Source organism: Canis lupus, chromosome 35 (genome assembly GCF_003254725.2).
Source record: "Canis lupus dingo isolate Sandy chromosome 35, ASM325472v2, whole genome shotgun sequence".
NCBI classification, from domain to species: domain Eukaryota; kingdom Metazoa; phylum Chordata; class Mammalia; order Carnivora; family Canidae; genus Canis; species Canis lupus.
Window position 1 is genome coordinate 22,962,509 of NC_064277.1, and position 19,334 is coordinate 22,981,842.

Below are 19,334 nucleotides of genomic sequence, written 5' to 3' on the forward strand. Positions count from 1 at the left end.
TATTAAACTAATTATCTTACTAGGCTAATTATTAATATTCCTTGGTTCTTATTAAGCTAATTATCATTACTTATATACATCTGTGTTTATAAGTATATTACTTCTAATATGATTCTCAACTTGCTCATGTGTGATTCTGGCATTTTACTTAACTTCCTGTGCCTCAGTCTGTTAATATGCAAAATGGCTGGAATAATAAGACACTCACAGGTCTTTGTGATTCTTAAATGTTGTGACATGTGTCAGGGACTGAAAACAGATCCTGGCACAGAGTAAGCCCTCAATGAATAGAGCTGTAGTATTACTTTTATTCTAATAGATTTATTTATTTGAGAGAGAAAGAGAGAGAGAGAGAGAGAGAACGAGCATGCATGTGGAAGTGGGGTGGGTAGAGGGGAAGAGGGGGGCAGACTCCCCGCTGAGTGTAGAGCCCAACACAGGGCTTGATCCCACAACCCTGAGATCATGAGCTGAGCTGAAATCAAGACTCAGATGCTCAATGGACTGAGCCACCCAGGTCCCCTGGTTTTTGTTTTTAAAATTTATTTAATTCCTAGCACTTAGAATGATATTCTGTACTTAGTGAATGCCCATCAAATCTGATGACACCATAGTGCCTGGATGAAAGAGCTTGAAAGTGTCATCAACCACTTGATGATGTGTTTGCTCATGATATGGCACATAGTTGTGATTAAACATGGCCCGTTTTCTCAATTCTGTAGAACAACGCCACTCTTAAAAAATGGAGATATGATTCACATACCATAATATTCACCCTTTAAAGTATATAGCTCAGTGGTTTCTCTTATACTCAGAAACCATCACCACAACGTCATTCCAGATCCTTTTTGTCACTCCAAAAATAAATCCTGTACCCACTGGTAGTCACTCCCATTGCTCCTCCCTCTATTTCCTGGCAACCACCGATCTTTCTCTGTGGATTTGCCTCATGCAGACGTTTTATTCAGGATCACATAATATATTGCCCTTTAAGTCTTGTACTTTCACTTAGCAGGATGTCTTCAAGGTTCGTCCATGTGATAGCCTGTGTCAGTACTTCCTTTTATGCTGAATGATATCGCATTGTCAGGAGAGATCACATTCTGTGTATTCATCAGCTGATGGACATTTGGTTGTTTATACTTTTTGTTTGTTATGTGTTAATAATAATAATAAATGTCCCATTTTACTTAGGCTTTTGCATAGTCATCATCAAGTGGATGAACTTGAGCACACAATGCTTCTCTGTTTTCCTCCATTTTCCTCTTGTTTCCCTCCTAAGAGCCTCCAAGTTTTAATCACCAAACCAAAGTTTAATCCTTTCCCTAAACCATAGATTCCAAGGCTTAAATGGCCAATAACAACTTAAATGGTCCTTCCTCTCAGGCATGTTTGCATTATAACAATGCTTCCATAGGGATGAGGTGCTGGCTATGGGCCTGGATCAGTCCACCACTGGTATAGGGTCTTTGGATGAGACTTCTGGACCACACTGTCCCTTTGAGCATGAGGACCCAAACTCTGCTGGGTTGAGTCAGAAGTGGGCACTGTTTCTGACTTAAGAAAGCCCTTGGTACTTCCCGGTGCCTTGCAGAGATATAGTCTCACAGAACAAATAAGCATCATCTTGCTCACTTGAGTTTGAGCAGTTGCCCAAGAAATGGTGGCTGCCATGACACTTGGATTGGTAAGAATTCTAGGAAGCAAATGGGAGGCACACTGTGAAGAAGTTTCTGGTCGCCATGCAAGATAGTAAGTAAGCATCTCCTCTGGCAGGTCCTAGATGATGAGGGAAGCAACAATTTCCCAATAGACAGAAAAGTAGGTGTTTCCTACTTATTTGGGCTGGGAGTAGGGGAGGGGAATGTAAAAAGCATCAAAAATGAACCAACATACAACTTCTAGTTTGTTTCAATAGTTATGGGTTTTTGAAGGTTCAAGATTTACAGAAACCACCAGTTCTCACCTAGGTAGTTTTGTATTACTTTAGCCTTCACAGCTGGTAGTACAGAATTAATGTACTAACTTATGCTATTTCATATTTAAAAAATGGAAAGAATTCAAGGTTTAGGGAGGGTGAGTCAAACATTTCTAGGTAGTATCTAAGTTGTACCTCTTAACTAGTGTGCCACCTAAGCCATCTTCAGTTAGCAAAAGTTCATTCCAGAGAAATGAATCCAAGAGCCTAGCAATGATAGCTGAGCTGGAATAAAGACAGAGCATGTGGCCAGTGGCATAAAAATAGAAGGTGCACACAGAACAGCCAAAGGGGGGCAATGGTTGCTGCTATTTCTGAGGCGAGGCTAGAATACTGGCTCCTCATCATGACCAAAGGGTACCGTGATGCTGCTCCCAGAAGACTGTGCCCATGCAGTAGGGCGAGGATGGCTGGCCCACAGAACAGCCTTTGAGCACATCCCAGTAAAAGACTGGAACTCTGTAGGAAAGAATAACGTGAGGTCCTTGTTCTTGGGCCAAAATGGCATTAGAATGGAAGATCTCGTGAAGACACAAACACTCCACCATTCTCTAGCTTAGCTAATGCCTTAGACCAGTTAAACTCTACTCAGAGTTCAACATTTCACCATTCTAAGGACAAGAAGGGGCCAAGTTTAATTTTCTTGAGCTGATCTGCGGATTGACATCAGTTAGTTTTTAGAACCACTGTTCAGTTTGTCAAGGGCTCCCAGAAGACCAAGGCTGTTGCCTATCTGGGGTCCCCATGTGCTTAAACTACAGATACTTGTTACCCCTGGATGGTACTGGATTAAAGCCACCAAGGAGATAAACCACCTCTTCCCTGTCAATGAGGAATGACAGCTTTTAAAATTAGAAATATTTTGTTCTTTGAGTCAATAGTTTAATGACTTGACCCCAAACTATTCATAAAAATGTGTGCATGTATGCTCACCATGATATTTTTCAGAGTTGGAAACTACATCAATGCCCATCAAGGAATGAGAAAATAAATTATAGAATATCCACACCCTGAGACACACATAATCCATCAAATAGGATGAAGTAGATAAACATGTTCTAGCAAGAAAAATCACCATGTTATAGTACATTTAAAAAATCAGTTATACTACAGAACAGTGTGATCTCATTTAAGAAAAACATAATTATTATATATGTGAGCAGATATATCGAAAAAAATCCAGAAGGAACATACACCAAATTATTAACAGTTCTCCCTGGAGGCTGCACTTATGGGTGCTCAAATATTTACAGTATATTTTTGTAGTTTGCATGGTGTTACATGTATATGTTTTTAACAGGCAGAAGAAAATTATTTTTATAAAAAACAGATGGCAAAATATTCATAGTAAATGAGAAAATTAAAAAATCTTTTGGCTTGATGTCCATGATTTGGGGCTTTACCTTTTCCCTGAAATGCTCGTTTCTGGAGGCTGCGTCCAGGTAAAGCATCACAGCCTGGCTCACTTCGCTGTCATCCCCAGTGAGCAGCAGAGCCAAGGTCCTGAGTACTTCCTGCTGGGCCGGGAGGCTGCTAGGTGCAAGGTCACTCATGGCCTGAAGCAGTTTCTCATCTCTCAGTGATTGCAGAGTCTGAATCAAGGAAACTAGCAAGTAAAAAAAAGCAGAGTATCCTCTAGTTCCATCCATGTCATTTCAGTAAGTCAATCAGAGAAAGACAATTATCATATGATCTCACTCTCATGGAATTTAAGAAACAAAACAGAGGATCATAGGGGAAGGGAGGGGAAAAGTATACAGTGAAGGAAATAATAAGTAAACACTTTCCCCAATCCTCCTGATGATAGTAAACTCTTTTGCCCCTCTGTCTTTCAGTTTTACCCGTCTAGCAAAGCCCTAGCCTTGCGTAACCTCAGCTCTCACATCCCTCTGTCTGCACTCGGGCACCTAGGCCCTGATGGAGAAATTGATAAAAAATAAAATTCTGAGTCCCATTTGGATAAGTTGACCACGTTCTATGACAATATTCCTTATATTATATATAAGGATAAGGAATATATTCCAATCCCCGATGAGGTATCCAGAGTAGGCATCTATTAGCTACAGAAACATTAGGATTAGAGTATATCTGGTGAGTACAGGTGGGAAAATATAAACTAAAATTCATGCTCATTGGTAGAGCAGCATCCTTTATATACTGGACACATTAGTTAATTTTTTTTTCTTTTGCTTTAATCTCCCATTCCTTCTGCTGGGGATGTTTTGGTCATTTTCCTGCTTTATAAATAAAGACCCCAGCAACAGGGCTCGGAGGGTAGTATGCATAACAACTGAACAAACAAATAATGGAAAACAACCCAATTGTTCAACAATAATCAACTATATTAGTGTGCATGCAAGGCATGCACACTAAAAAACTAAAACTAAAAATTTACAAAACTAAAAAAAGTTTCAAAGAATAACATGAGCTACAATGTCAAATAAAAACTAGGATATAATATTCTATAATAAGTCATCACAATTTAGGAATTTCAAACCCATGCATATCCAACTAAAAATACGTAAAAATTTAAAAGTAAGATAATAAGTGATTTGAGTATTTTCCTATGTATTTTTCTATTCCTTTTTTTTCTTTTTTAAATAATGAAGGCTCTTTTCTTATCTGAAGGAAGAAGGAAAAAAAACATGTAAAAGTTATGATTTTTTCCACTGTCATCCTCCACTCCTACTGGTGAGTAGGTGAAACTTCTCTGGGACCATTGTGTAAGAGGTTAGAGATGTCACCTGTCACTAATGTCACTGGAGCAGTAAGAGAAATTTATCAAGAAAACTGATTTCAACCATGTCAAACATAGAATGAAGGAATGAAGACTATCCTGAAGTCAGACCCTCTGGTGTCCTGCCTCGGCTCTCCTTCTAGAACTCTGGACTAGTGTTTGCTTGTGAGGGCTACACAGACTTTCCTGTGTTCAGGGTGGCATGACACCAGGTGGAGGAGGATGTGCTGCTTCTCCCTAGGATGTGACCACTGGGATGGACACGTTGGCCCAGGGTTCAACGTTCTGGAGAGAAGGGCTAAGCCAGGTGCTGTGCCAAACCATCTACTCCTAAAGCACATGCTACATTCCCACCCCTTTTCCTCAGTGCTGTCAAGCCATGGTGGGTTTACAGAGCACAGATGTGGGAACCAGAAACCAGCCCCTTGCTGCCTGGCTCTACTCCCAAAGAGGTTTTCCCTCCTTGCAGGTGCTTATTTTATTTCTGGTATTTGAAGCAGCACATGAGAAGGCAAAGATGAGCTAGCTTCATGCCACACTTCCCTGCTGGTGCCCATCTTCTCATTCCCTCAGGATTCACAGCCTGAGATTTGCTTCCCCATCTTTCCTCCTTCCCTTACCAACATGTCACCCCATCTGCCTTCTCACGAACCCCACTTCTGTTTACTATCATGAAAGCACCACCCAGAAGGGCAGCCTAACATAGTACTGCCTGTAGGCTTTCCCACAAGCAGCAAATACAATACATTAATGAAGACAAGAAATTACACCAGTAAATCATTTAGCAGCTTCTTATCAATGTTACATCCTTGCTGGGTGATTGGATGCTCTCAGCAAATCCCCGCTCCACTGCCAAGAGGCTCACTAATGTGAAGGGTCAGAAAGTCATTGAAAAGGCAGGTCTTATCCCAGCTGTGGACTTAGGGAAAAAATTGGTTACCATCACTAAAAACTATGCCTGAAAAGCCCGGAGTGACCTCCCAATGGAGCTACCTCACAGTGTGACCAAAGAACATGTCCCACCTTGCTTGGCCAGCTGGCTCACATAACTCTCCAGGTCGCTCACACCGTGGCTGGTAAAGTAACTATAATACTGGAAGACAGTGATGACTTCCAAAGAGAGGCTGGAAGGTAGCAGAGGCTCAGGCCGGTCCAGGATTTGGGACACCAGGGTTCGGAACACTGGAAGGGAAAGATACGAAGCGGCTTTTAAGAGACATGACCATCCATTCATGTTTTACTGTGGTACGTGGTGGAGCGAAGTCTAGGAGGTGAGCTGATCCTCGGTGTGCTGCATCTACATGTCCACACCTATGTAACTGCCATTTGGGTGAAGATACAGAACATGGCTGGCACCCTACAGGGTGTGCATGTGCCCCCTTCTCACCACAGACCATGTATGATCTGACTTCCGTCAACGTGAATTAGCTTCACCTGTTCTTGAGCATCATGTAAATGAAATAATATAGTATATATGTTTTGGGGATCCCTGGGTGGCGCAGCGGTTTAGCGCCTGCCTTTGGCCCAGGGCGCGATCCTGGAGACCCGGGATCGAATCCCACGTCGGGCTCCCGGTGCATGGAGCCTGTTTCTCCCTCTGCCTGTGTCTCTGCCTCTCTCGCTCTCTCTGTGTGACTATCATAAATAAATAAAAATTAAAAAAAATATATAGTATATATGTTTTGTATCTGGCTTCTTTTACTCAACAAAATATCTGTGAGATTCATCTGAATTATTGTGTATAGCAGTAATTTATTCTTTTTAAAAACTTCTGTGTAATACCCTATTGTATGAATTACTATTAACATATATATATACACACAATAGATACATATATGTAATACTATATGTGTACATATATATACACACATTATATATACACATATACACACAAAATACATTCATTTTCTTGTTGGTGGGCATTTGAGTTGTTTCTGATTTTTTATTTTTGTGACTAAAGCTGCTATGAACCTTTTTTATAGGTGTTCTTTTTTGTGAGTATAAGCATATATTTACCTTGATATATTTAGGAGCAGAATTGCTGGGTCCTAGGGCAGGGGTATAGTTAGCTTTAGTAGACACTGCCAGTGTTTCCCAAGTGCTTATCCCACCTGATACTCTCTAATTGGTGACATTTTAAGGAAAAAAGTATATAGCCACCTCAACAGCAATACAGAAATAGTGCTTTGAAAAGTCACTGCTGATATTCTGAATTAAGACATGTGCCAAGTCTATTTTTTCCTTAGATCATACTGAGTAGATGATGCTTTCTCTGGAGAATCAGCCTCTTTTTCCAGGGCGAGCTGGTGGGGAAGTGGCGAGGGAACCCGCCCGTATTCACTCTCAGAACGACAGTGACACCTTCCTCCCCCCTGCTGTCCTGTACCTGGGTCTGCAAGTCCTGGATATTCTCTGTTGACGGTTCTGGCAAAGCTGGCTTCGAGCTGCTTCATCACTCTGTCAGCGGAGCTGTGATAGACACCGACTGGGCTGCAGCACTTGGTCCAGAATGACAGCAAAGACAACTTTTTGTGAAACTCTGGGATGGCTGGAAGAGAAGAGCAACCCCCATCCCACGACACATGTTTTGAATGAAGCAGATGAAGAGATGTCCCTGTGTGGGGGTGGGGCAGGCACCAGGGCTTCTTTTTTTTTTTTTCTTTTTAAGACTGTGGTTTTTTTTTTTTTAATAAATTTATTTTTTATTGGTGTTCAATTTGCCAACATATAGAATAACACCCAGTGCTCATCCCATCAAGTGCCCCCCTCAGTCCCGTCACCCAGTCACCCCCACCCCCGGCCCACCTCCCCTTCCACCACCCCTAGTTCGTTTCCCAGAGTTAGGAGTCTCTCACGTTCTGTCTCCTTTTCTGATATTTCCCACTCATTTTTTCTCCTTTCCCCTTTATTCCCTTTCACTATTTTTTATATTCCCCAAATGAATGAGACCATATAATGTTTGTCCTTCGATTGACTTATTTCACTCAGCATAATACCCTCCAGTTCCATCCATGTCGAAGCAAATGGTGGGTATTTGTCGTTTCTAATGGCTGAGTAATATTCCATTGTATACACAGACCACATCTTCTTTATCCATTCATCTGTCGATGGACACCGAGGCTCCTTCCACAGTTTGGCTATTGTGGACATTGCTGCTAGAAACATTGGGGTGCAGGTGTCCCGGAAGACTCTGGTTTTTAATTTTTTTTTAAGTATGTTACACATCCAATGTGGGGCTTGAACTCACCACCCCGAGATCAAGAGTTGCAGGTTCCACTGACTGAGCCAGCCAGGTGTTCCCTAAAGATTGTGGGTTTTCATCGGAACTATAAGATTCCTCTGTATTAGGAAGATTTTCCAAAGGGCAAAGAAGTTCTGAGAAGGAACTCATCTAGCCTCAGCAGCCAAGAAAACGCAGCTGAAGCAAAGCTGTTTGCTTTCAGTGAGAGAAAACACAGCAGCACTCCTCTTGGAAGATGGCTTACTACCTCCTTTCCTGGAACTTTACAGCAAAGTATAGGCTCAGAGAAGGAAACCTGAAGGGGACAGGACAGGGCAGGAGGTCGCTGGAGAAGTCTGATACCCTGCCCACGTGGCTCTCAGACAAACTGATGAAGAACACTGTGTCAGGTGGCACATGTCAGCATTTCCCCTTGTGTGACCATAAGGAGCCTTTGCAGAGGAGAGGATACTAGCCACTCACATCCTGAGTGTCCTCAGGGACACAGTATTCTGTTCCTTTTCATGCCTCTCAGACACCTGCTGAGGTCCCCTGCTCCTGGTAGGACTAGACATGGAGTCGAAATGCATAACAAGAAGCTACAGGGAGTTCTGTTCTAGGCTTCATCCAACCTAACCTAGAAGAGCCTGGTGTTCCCCTATTTCCACAGGAGAACTGATGTGCACAGAGACAAAGATTCTTGTCTTTAGAAAAGAGCTCTGTGGTCAGACCACACAAATTCAGAAGCATCTTCCCCGTGTCAGGTTCTCCACTGGGAGAACCAGGGACTTTCCTGAATGCCTGTGAATCCACATATTTCCACCTTTTCCAAGGAGAGTCTGGGAGTCTCCTGTATCTGCCAGGCAGCCACTATGGGAAGCACCTGAGCCAGTTCCGTGGCGTAAGCACAATCCCAGTCATCTGTTCCCAAATGGAAGTGCATTGGCGGGAAGAGTCTGTGAGATTGCATACGAGTTGGATGCTGGTTACGTGTATGTCCTAGTGTCTGACTTCTGGGGGTGGAGGGACTCCCCCCCCCCCCCCCCGCCAAGTGTTTGACTCCCAAGTGTTAATGAAACTGCACCAGCATGGAGATATCCCTTGATTTTACAGCTGAGCATGCCCTCCTGCAGTCCTGACACAGCAAGGAAGAGATGCGGCCAATGGTGCACCAGTGGCCATCATCTGTACGGCTGGTGGTGTGATGGGCAGGGCCTTACCTTCAATGACAGAACTGATGTTCCCTATGTTCTCATCGCTGACAGCTGACAGTTTCTCCATCACCTGGATTTGCCTAGAAAGCTTCTCCAAGAGATTGCTCACCATGAATGGGGTTTTGCTTGAGAAAACAATTTGCTGATAAAACAAACAGAACCACCGGGTCAGTTATGTCATTGTCAGTAGAGGTTTCCTGGCCCAACCCCATCTTTCTTAACTCAGCAGTGATGCTAAATAAACCCATTCAGTTGTTTGGTTCCAGTTTGAGAATGTTCCTCATTCCATGCTGTTTACAACATCTGATGAAATCACACGTGATTTTGTTGTTTTAAATGTTTTTCATGCCTGTATAGATTCTGGAATGTTCTCAGTAATAGAGCTGCAAGGTTATTATAAAGTTGCCTTTCCTTTTATGTATTGTAAATCTTCTGTAAATCCTCCTTGAAACTTGGAAGGCCTATTTAGGCTGCTTCTCCATGGGCTAACAGAAAAGAGATTTATTTTACAAGTAGTAATTTTTCACAGCATGGATTTATTTTCTTGTTTTCAAGCTGAAAGTTAAGAGCATGCTGTATAATAATCATGATTATAACCAAGGCTATCTCGTTCTAATTAACAAGTACTTTTTTATGTATCAGATAGTCTGACCCCATGTATTAGCTCATGCTGTTTCTCACTGTTACCCTAAGAGTCTATCAATACTATTGATCTTCCACTTTAAAGATTTTATTTATTTGTTTATCTATTTAGAGAGCTAGGAAGAGGAGAGAGAGAGAGAGAGAGAGAGAGAGAGAGAGAGAGAGAGAGTATCCTAAGCAGACTCTAAGCTGAGCACAGAGCCCAATGCAGGGCTTGATCTCAAGACTCTTGAACTGAAACCAAGAGTTGGATACTTAATTGACTGAGCCCCGCAGGCACACCTTGATATACCATTTTACTGCTGAGGAGACTGAGGCTAGAGAGATCAAGTAACATGCCCAAGGCCACAGAAATAGCAAGTGATTTCACCTATGTGCAGGTCACAAGAGCAAAGGGTGTGAGAGACAACAGAAGCGGGTAGCTGCCTAAAGGTTCTCATCCTTCCTGTGTCCCTTGGAGACCTGTCCTGGTCACATGGTAGGCATGGATGCAGGATGCATCCTGAACCACCGTCCTGTACTGTCTAAATCCTCTCGACTACACAAATAGGATTTTTGAATTCAGAAGTCTAATCTAGCAATTATGTGCTGATGCCTTTCATGTAAGAAAATACAGTAGAAATGAACTGATTTTAGGTGTAATTATAGCTATTATGATTCTTATGGAATGCCCATTTTTATCTCTTTGCAATTAGATGCCAAAAGAACACATAAACTTACCGATTCAGCAGTGGATGTGAGTTAGAAATTATGTTTCTAATCCTTATTCCTTCATTCTACATCTTTATATCTACCTCTTTTGTTTTTCTGGTACTGATTTTCCCCACAGAAGCGCTGACTTGTTTTAACTGTGGCCTGAGTATCGGCAAGAACATGGCACTGAGCATTGCTTGCCAGTTAGTCTGTGAGAGAAAACATTCATTCCTTCATGGAAGAGGATTCTCTTATGTCTCACAAAATAATGACTTTCCCTCTAAAAGGCGAACAGGTCATTGGCTCAGCATAGAATCAAGCTCAGCAAAGACAAAGAACTACAAAAACCATCTCATTCAATTGGTTGGGGAATAGAGAATAGCTGTAAGTGAACCACAATCCTTGTCCCTTTTAGTCAGAAAAAAAAAAAAAATTGCACCTCCTCCCAGACTGGTTGTCAGTAAATGGCTTACGGATTCCAAAGTCAACAGAAGAGATCAATTGGGTCGTTGGTCAACATGGTGGCAGAGTCATAATTGCCAATCAGCTTCCCACAGTGTCTAAGGTGACTTTGGGGTTCTTTATTCGTGGAGGAGAGGCGTATTCTACATCTTGTTCCAAGTGTATATGGAAGAAGCATGCAAACCCACACTGGCCTCTCTAGAACCCTTTCCTCCTTACCCTGCCTCTTGTCTTCCCGTTGGACCCATGCTCTTAGGAGCACAATTTCTCATTTTTTGGCACCCTTCCTGCCTGGCCAATCCCTCCCGAAGACCTTCCACATTTGCTTTCACATTCTTATCCTGTTCCCCCCACATGCAAGTAGGCTGGAGCAGACAGGCAACCAGGCAAGGAGGAAGCACTTAAGTAGATGCTCAGGGAAAATGCTTTGTTCAACATAGCTCAAACACTTCCTGCAATAAAAGGATTTTGAAACATTGTCTTCAGTGCTGCAAAATCTTAATTGGCAAACAACTTGAAATGGAAAGAAAAATAAGTCCCACGGTGTATCAGAATGAGAGCTAACTGGTGATGATAGTGGCCTATGAAAGTATTCTTTCCCATTGCTAATGAGTATTCATTCAAGATCTGGAAAACTGGGGTTATGTTCAGTGACATTTTGCCTTTAGCTGTCCAGGTGGTAGAAAGGCGAGTCACGTGACATCTTCACATCAACATACACTCAGTAACTCTGGCTCTCAGAGTCAAATTTTTTTCCTTGGTCACATGACTCCTTTATCAAATGACTGGGGAGCGAGAGCTAACCTGTTACCTTTTCAAGGGTGGAGAGCTAGGTTTTAAGATAGAATACCCCAGGCTGGGATCCCTGGGTGGCGCAGCGGTTTGGCGCCTGCCTTTGGCCCAGGGCGCGATCCTGGAGACCCGGGATCGAATCCCACGTCGGGCTCCCGGTGCATGGAGCCTGCTTCTCCCTCTCCCTCTGCCTCTGTCTCTGCCTCTCTCTCTCTCTCTGTGTGACTATCATAAATAAATAAAAATTAAAAAAAACAAACCCAGGCTTCAGGGAGGATGGCCATGCCATGAGGACTTTTGAGTTGGCCCAACTCAAAGGAGGACTGGCCCCTTATTCCCGAATCATTTCTCTGGCAAAACTGAAAAAGGAAGCCCACACTCTTGGCACCTCTGGGACCCAGGCTCTAACACAGACGCAGCCCCAATCCTACCTGCACGAGCTGGGTGCAGTACTGAAGGTGCCTGACGATGGTGATGTCCAGGCTTTCGTTTCCTGTGGTCAGCGGCAGGGGGCTTCCGGCCACACTGGTCCCCACTCCCGTGTCTTCTGTCAGCGCTTCGCTGAGGTGGCCCCTGGCTTCCGGGTGCACTGCTCTGTAAGCGCTGGGGCGGGAAGGGAAGCGACACGTGAGCACTTCCTTTCAGCGTGGAAACCACAGGTCAACTCATCACAGGTCATGGAAGGGCCCCCCCCCGCCCCCCAATCAGAGGCTTCTGCGGGCCTCCCCGACAACCTGAGATACTTTTCAAAAACTACTTCTTGAGTCGGCCTGGGCACCAGTTTGCCTTGTTAGAAGGTCACGCGAGCATATTGCTTCCAGGGCTCTCTGCTTCCCAGGCACAATGAGCCATTGGAGCCATTGGAGCCATTGGAGCCATTGGAGCCATTGGAGCAGGCCGACCAAGTGGTCTTTGAACCGCTCTCATCTTGCACTTGTTACCCTTTCCTGCTCAGTGGTTGGGGCGCTTTGCCAGGCTTTCCGGGATTAAACTGTCCTCAACTTTGGTGGTTTCCCAAGAGCGATACCATTAAGAAGTAACATCAAGACGTTTTCTTGGCCTCAGATCAATGGCGACTTGAAGAAAGGGAAAGAGAAGAGCTGCCAACGGGAGACAGGACATTCCGCTCCAGACAAAGGCTAAGAGGGGCATTTGCATCTTTCCAGGCGAGGCCTCGTCTCAGCCTCTCCATGGGACTGTCTATGGTCAGGTCATGATGGGCACCTACATTTACAAATAAATCTGTTGCCTCTGTTATCCAGTTTGGTTCTGAAAATTAATCTATGTGGGAAAGAGGGAGCAGTTGTCTCATCTCACACTGGGGAGGACTGACTAGCAGAGCTGTTCACCACGGTGTCCTGTTACCCGGGCAGCTAGTGGCTTCTAGGCTTGCGCCCCTAGCCTCTGTGATTTAAAAAAGATCACACACCCGAGTGTAAGGGCGTTGAACGCTTTCCTCCAAATTCACACTTGCCTCCAAGGGGAAAGCACTCTGCTTGTGCCCTGGCAATCAACACATATTTAAAACATCCCCAATTTCCTCTAATAACACTGATGACATAAAGTGGATCAGTTTAGACAATTTAATATCAATGGTCTACAAAGTGTACAAAACCCACAATGCTTTTGTTGTTAAAATGCTTCCAACAGCAACAAGAATGAAAGTTTTGATTCAACTTTGACATATCACATAACAGCTTAAGCTAAGGAGTAGAGAGATTTTTGGTTTAGAAGTACTTCACAAATTCAAGTTAGAAAAATCTCTGCATCGAATGTAGGAGGATGACTTAAATATTCCATTCATTTAATAGATTTTGTTTGCCATGCCCTCTGTTTGCTCAACGGATAAATTCTGTTTCTCACTTTTTCATTTCCTGATTAAGAATGAGCTCTCTAGAAACAAGAAAACCCTCAAAAATGTTACCATAACATCACCCACAGAGCGGTTTGTAAAGATTGGGACAGCTAGAGCTCCTTGTAACTTGAAAACATGCTTGTATAAAATGTCAAAAGTAAAGATGGTAGAAATCCACCCTTTGGGAAAGTATGTGTGTGCTTTTTTTCTCCCCCAACCATTAACAAAGGTATGTTCCACTGTGCTTGATTTAATTCAACTAAAGTCACAAAAAGGACCCCAGACTCTAGCTCCAAACACAAGTTTGGCTGTACAAGAAAGCCTGATGGATGGGTGCCTGGGTGGCTCAGTCGGTTAAGTGTCTGCTGTTGGCTCAGATCATGATCCTAGGGTCCTGGGATCAAGTTCCGCAATTGGCTCCCTACTCCTCCAGGAGTCTGCTTCTCCTTCTGCCTCTGCCTCACTCATGAATAAAGAAATAAAATCTTAAAAAAAAAAAAAAAAAGCCTGGTGGAGAAGGTGACAACATTTCATCTGTCATCCCTTCCTGCTTGCCTCACCACCCCCTGCCCACCTCAGAGAAGGTGCATTCTCCACCAGGAGCAATCTGTTCCTAGTAATCAGTTGGCCTTCCTCGTCCTAAGGTAAATATGTGCCCCGGGCTTAAACCTGGCTTTGATATGTGCACCGATGAGCCTGATCTACAACTACTTTGCTAAAGGGAGCAAGAGATAAAGGGGTGGAAAAAGCAGAGCATAACAAAATGATGAGATTAGATATAAGACACAGACTGAGGAGAACCAAGTATGAACGGGTTGTCCAGTAAGAGTTCTCAGGAAACAGAGCCTACCTAGTTAATCTGGAATTAATTAAATTGGGGTCAGGCTGTAGACCCCGAGCCCTCCAAGATGCAGGTGTGCACACATAAATGGATACACACGTGCATAATCATGCAAAAATGTCCCCACCATTTATGAGCAGGAAAAGCAATTCATTCTTCCTTAAACAGCACAAAAGAGGTGAACACTATTTAAAATCTGTCCTCGACAATGAAAGGGAGCTGAAAGCCAACTGGCCCTTCATGTAGGGAGTGCTCTCTTCCTGGGGATGCGCACAGGTGTACCCCCACCCCGCGAGAACAACAACCACCCTACTGAGGTGTGAGCAGACACCAACTTGACACTTACCTATTTTTCTCAGTCTCAGTGTCTGAAAATACAGAGTCAGCGCCTCCTCCAACATTACAAACCTCATCACCATCCTCCTCCTCCTCCTCGTCAAAATCGGAGGTGTTCAGGAAATCAAAGCTTTCTAAAGCACTTTCAACTGTAAGACTTAAACTGGAAGACCGGCTGTGGCCTCCGGCTGGTTTGCACTGCAAAGGCAGAAGGCATCAGGAAAATATCAACACATCCAGAAGCAGAAACAGAAGCAGCAACAGTTGACTCGAGATGCGACACTTTCTTTTTTTTTTTTAAGCTTTTATTTTGGGTTGTTGTTGGTGTTAAAAAAAGAAAGCATTTAAAATCTTCATATCAAAAAAAGTTACAAGGATGGATAAAATGACACAATATCTGGGATTTGTTCCAAAAATAATCTGGAGGGGAAATAAGCAGGGGGAAGAACAGACAAAATGAGACTGTCCATGAGTGGACATCATGGAAGTTGGGGGATGGGCTCATTGGGAGCCGTTATAGGCTTCTCTCCATTTGTGCTTGAAATTTTTAGGCTGAAAAGTTGAGAAAATATTACAACCCAGGAAGTCCTGGGAGACGGACCTGCTATCCTCCTCTGTCTAGTACTCAATCCCAAAGAAAATGCAACCAGCAGACAAATCTAAAGTTGTCAAATCAATGCCAAATACCAACCATCTGTAATGCTACATGGCAATGCATTGTCCTGAGACAAGAGCTGGCTACCTAAAGGAACCTGTTCTAAAGGATTAACAAAACCAACTCGGAGAGAGAAAACTCACCTAATTCATACTTCCTACATAAGTAGACTTATGTACACAGCGTACGTAAGTCTTTACATTCACAGCATATATACTTTTCTTTGATCATCGAGGAGAAAAGGAAGGGCTGGGTACAACAAGCAGGGGCCCTGCGTCCTCTACAGCTGCATCTCTGAAGGAACACATTCCATCACTTCCCTGACTGGGCCCTGGAATTATGTGAGCAAACTCAATCTAGGGCCTGGAAAATTCTACATTGCCAAACACAGATAGAAGCATGACACACAGAATAATGCCATTTGCTACAGGCACAGAGATGGAAAGAAGCCCTTCCAAATATTCAAAAGAATGGATGCTGGGGTGGATTGAATGGGACAAGTCCTGCAAATCAGAAGAACTAAATGGTAGGTCCTCCATCCAGTTAGGTGGCACTCCTTGCTGACTTCGAAACACAAGGCAGGCAGCACCTTGCAGAGATCTGTCTCTGATACTCAAGATGGCACAAAAGCACAGGGGAAACCGTCTTTTGGTCTTTTAAATCAGAGTTGTTTCATTCACCCTCAGTGGTGTCCGTCCCAGAGGCAGCATCATTTAGTTTCTGATCCTCAAGAGGCTTAGCATCCTAGGAATGTGAAGGGGGGAAAAAGAGAAAGCTGTGTCCAGCTGATGCTTTAATTCTGGCTGGATCCAAAGCCACTTGCCCCAGATCGAAACTATTTTCAATCTGAGAGAGAGAGAAGGAGCCAGTCCAGATGCAACCCACTTCTAGGGTCTTCTTTCTTAACTAGCTATCTGCTGAACTTGACCTCACAGAGTATGGATGTGTTTAAATGTCAATCATAACAAAGGGATAGACAGTTAAGGATTTTAGAGGCAAGATCATTTTGAAACAACAACAGATTGAAATAATACTCTGGAAGGAAATCTGGGACCACCAGGTTTTTATAAGACTAACAGATGGCTTGCTGAGTGTCTGCTGGTGGATCCAGCTACTACTTATCAGCAATCTAGATGCCTGGAAATGGGAGCTGCTCTCTCCACTCGCTTTCTCTAAGACACCTGCTGCACGTGGGGTCAGTTGTGTCTTGAAATTTAACACCTCTTGCCCATTAAGCAAAGCCAGTCAACTCTGCAGACGAGAGTTTGTTGAGGGAGTAGAGATGTTTTCATGGGAGTATTAGACAAGCAGCCTTCATGAAGGAGTCCTGAACTGGTGCTTTCAGATTCAGAGCACTCCCACCTGCTACTCAGAGGCAGGTGGTACCTACAGCTGAATTAGTCTGTGCTGAGCACTGGAGGACCTGGAGAGTTGGGGCTTTGCTGGCCTCAGCTGCCTTGGGGACAGATATCCCTAGGGGTTAGGTGCGTACCACTGAGAAGGATAAGATAGAAAAGCCTTGGAAATGTCCTTCCAATGCCCCTGAGAAGACCCCATTTTATAAACAGCCATTCAAGGGGGTGAAATAGCCTTCTGCAGGTTGAATCCTAGCTCACTACTAGCACCTTATTTTCAAACCTGCATGACAGGACAGGTCACCAAAGAATTGCTCTTTCATGGAAAAAGATCCAATTTATCTTCTGTATGGCAATATCAGAGTGGCCAAGCCAAGAACACAAGAAGTGATGGCAGTGGGATTCAGGACAAAATTCAGGTTCTGTCTTCTTGTGCAGCCTTTGAAAAAGTTTAATTTGCATGCCCAGTGGCAGCATATACGTTCCAGTGTAGCAATAATAACCTCAGGATTAGGACTTCCCACCTGAGAGGAAATCATCCCTTTTGCTCTCCCCTCCCACCAAGTCTGATCAGGAACAGGGTTGAGGAGGCTAACTCTGGTGGAACTGGGGGTCCCTGGCTTCTAGAATACAGATGATGATGTATGAGTGATTAATCTCAGGTTCCAACTCCCTGGTTGAGACTAGACCAGAGAAGGGAATCTCTGGAGGCAGCACCACAGGTGGGGACAGGAGTGCAGGGGTGCAGGGGTGGGGGTGGGGAGATGGGCCTGTGGCTCCCACATCAGGGGTTGCCTAACTCTTGACTTCAGTCAGGAAGGGACTCTATCCAGTAGCATCTCCATGAGATTGTGATCCTCAAAGTACCTCCCTTTCACATTTGGGATTACAAAGACTAACTCTGGGGCTGAAGGAGCCCAGACATTCCTCAGGGCTGCTAATTTAACTCCTGATCATCATAGTTGCATCGATCTGTTGTTAGGGAAATATAGGTGAACATGCACTCCTGGTGTTTAAAAGTCAGGGCCACTCAAATGATGATTGGTTACTGGTTCTGTGTGGAGATGGGGGAAAACAAAAAGATACAACTATTTTAAATAGAATGTTGGCTTTGGATACCTCTCTTCAAACCTAATCTGATTTCCCTAAAACGGTACTTACTTTTAGAATATCATCCAAATGCATGATTTCTTGGTTCAGATCCTGAAACACTTTGTACTGCTCTTTATGTGGCTCTAATGCAAGGAAAAGCCCACTAAATGCATCCTCTAAGCTTCCATCTAGGAAGGATCTACAGCCTTCGGATTCTCCACTGACAGAGCCCTCAAAGAGCTGCCTCTCCGTGGCCACTGGCACCTCCGCCGTGGTGAGCCTCTTGACCAGCTGCTTTGTGATGTTTCCTTCGAAAGTGTCCAGTTCCACAGGCTTGAGCTCAGAGGCCTCATCAGACTCCTGCAGGAGCGCCTCGGCCACATCCTTCTCCAGGAACAGGTGCTTGGTGGCAGCACCGGCAGACGCTCGGCGCGTCTCAGGGTTCCCAGGCCCATCAGTGTCCTCCTCCGGGTGGGGCTGTGACTCTCGGCCTTCTCTGGAGGAGTTCCTGGAAGATGCTGAGCTAGAGTCATCCGTGCCCTCATTCGGGGAGCAGAGGCTGCTGTGGTTCAGCTCTGCAGGGGTGATGGTAATTTCTGGATTTGTGGAGCATGTGTTGGCCAGAGAGCCAGCTGGGTCAGGGGTGAGGGCACAGTCCCCGTTGGGTAGGTCACTGAAGCTGAGACACAGGGGTGTCTTCTCCTCAGCTGCCTTTCCATGTTCAAAGACGTCATCAGGTAGATTAGACTGCGGATAAAAGGCAACTCGTTATTATTTTAAATACAAATGATGTGTTTGGTAAGGGCACCTGGGTGGCTCAGTTGTTGAGCGTCTGCCTTTGGCTCAGGTCATGATCCCGGGGGCCTGGGATTGAGTTCTGCATCAGGCTCCACGCAGGAAGCCTGCTTCTCTCTCTGCCTTTGACTCTGCCTCTCTCTCTGTGTCTCTCATGAATAAATAAATAAAATCTTAAACAACAACAACAAATGATATGTTTGGTGTGGTTTATTTCCAGACAAGATGCCAAGCCATTAAAAGAAACAACCAGCACTTTCATAATATTAACTTTTTATTTGTTGATTTTGTGTGTGCATATGTGTGTGCGGTTGCATGTGTGGCAAAAGAAAACAAGCCCTTACAAACTATTTCTGGTGCTGCATCTAGGTGAAAGTTCATTATACTATTATTAGGTTTGATATTTTTCAAAAGAAAAGATTGGGGGAGTATGGGAACAGAGCCTGTTTCCTAAAATCCAGGATCTCACAGTATTTGGCAGCCATAGTTCTGAATAACACTACCAATTTTTTTTTTTTTTTTGGCATTTATCTTAAAAGACTTTCCAATGTTCATGCTAGTTCACTCAAAAGATGTGATGCTTTGTTCTGCTTCACTTCTCATAAGTTATTTTAAAAGAATCTCTATCCACAAATCCCAAGCCCTTGAAAATGTTCTATTAATTTAG

The 19,334-nt window shown here is 43.9% G+C and overlaps 1 protein-coding gene across 7 annotated transcripts in view; it reads right to left on the reverse strand.

The window, feature by feature from the left end:
• RIPOR2 (RHO family interacting cell polarization regulator 2) overlaps positions 1–19,334 on the reverse strand; it is a 219,586-nt gene that overhangs the window by 11,293 nt on the left and 188,959 nt on the right. For 6 of the 7 annotated variants that reach the window (XM_049105879.1, XM_049105881.1, XM_035710589.2 and 3 more), the window contains 7 exons: positions 17,942–18,619; positions 14,781–14,968; positions 12,170–12,341; positions 9,156–9,291; positions 7,102–7,263; positions 5,739–5,897; positions 3,382–3,584 (listed from right to left, as the gene is read on the reverse strand). In XM_049105879.1, the coding sequence (XP_048961836.1) occupies positions 3,382–3,584; positions 5,739–5,897; positions 7,102–7,263; positions 9,156–9,291; positions 12,170–12,341; positions 14,781–14,968; positions 17,942–18,619 (1,698 nt within the window). Of the gene's footprint in view, positions 1–3,381; positions 3,585–5,738; positions 5,898–7,101; positions 7,264–9,155; positions 9,292–12,169; positions 12,342–14,780; positions 14,969–15,044; positions 16,170–17,941; positions 18,620–19,334 lie in introns of those variants that run through there. The other variant, XM_049105884.1, reaches the window with a different exon arrangement.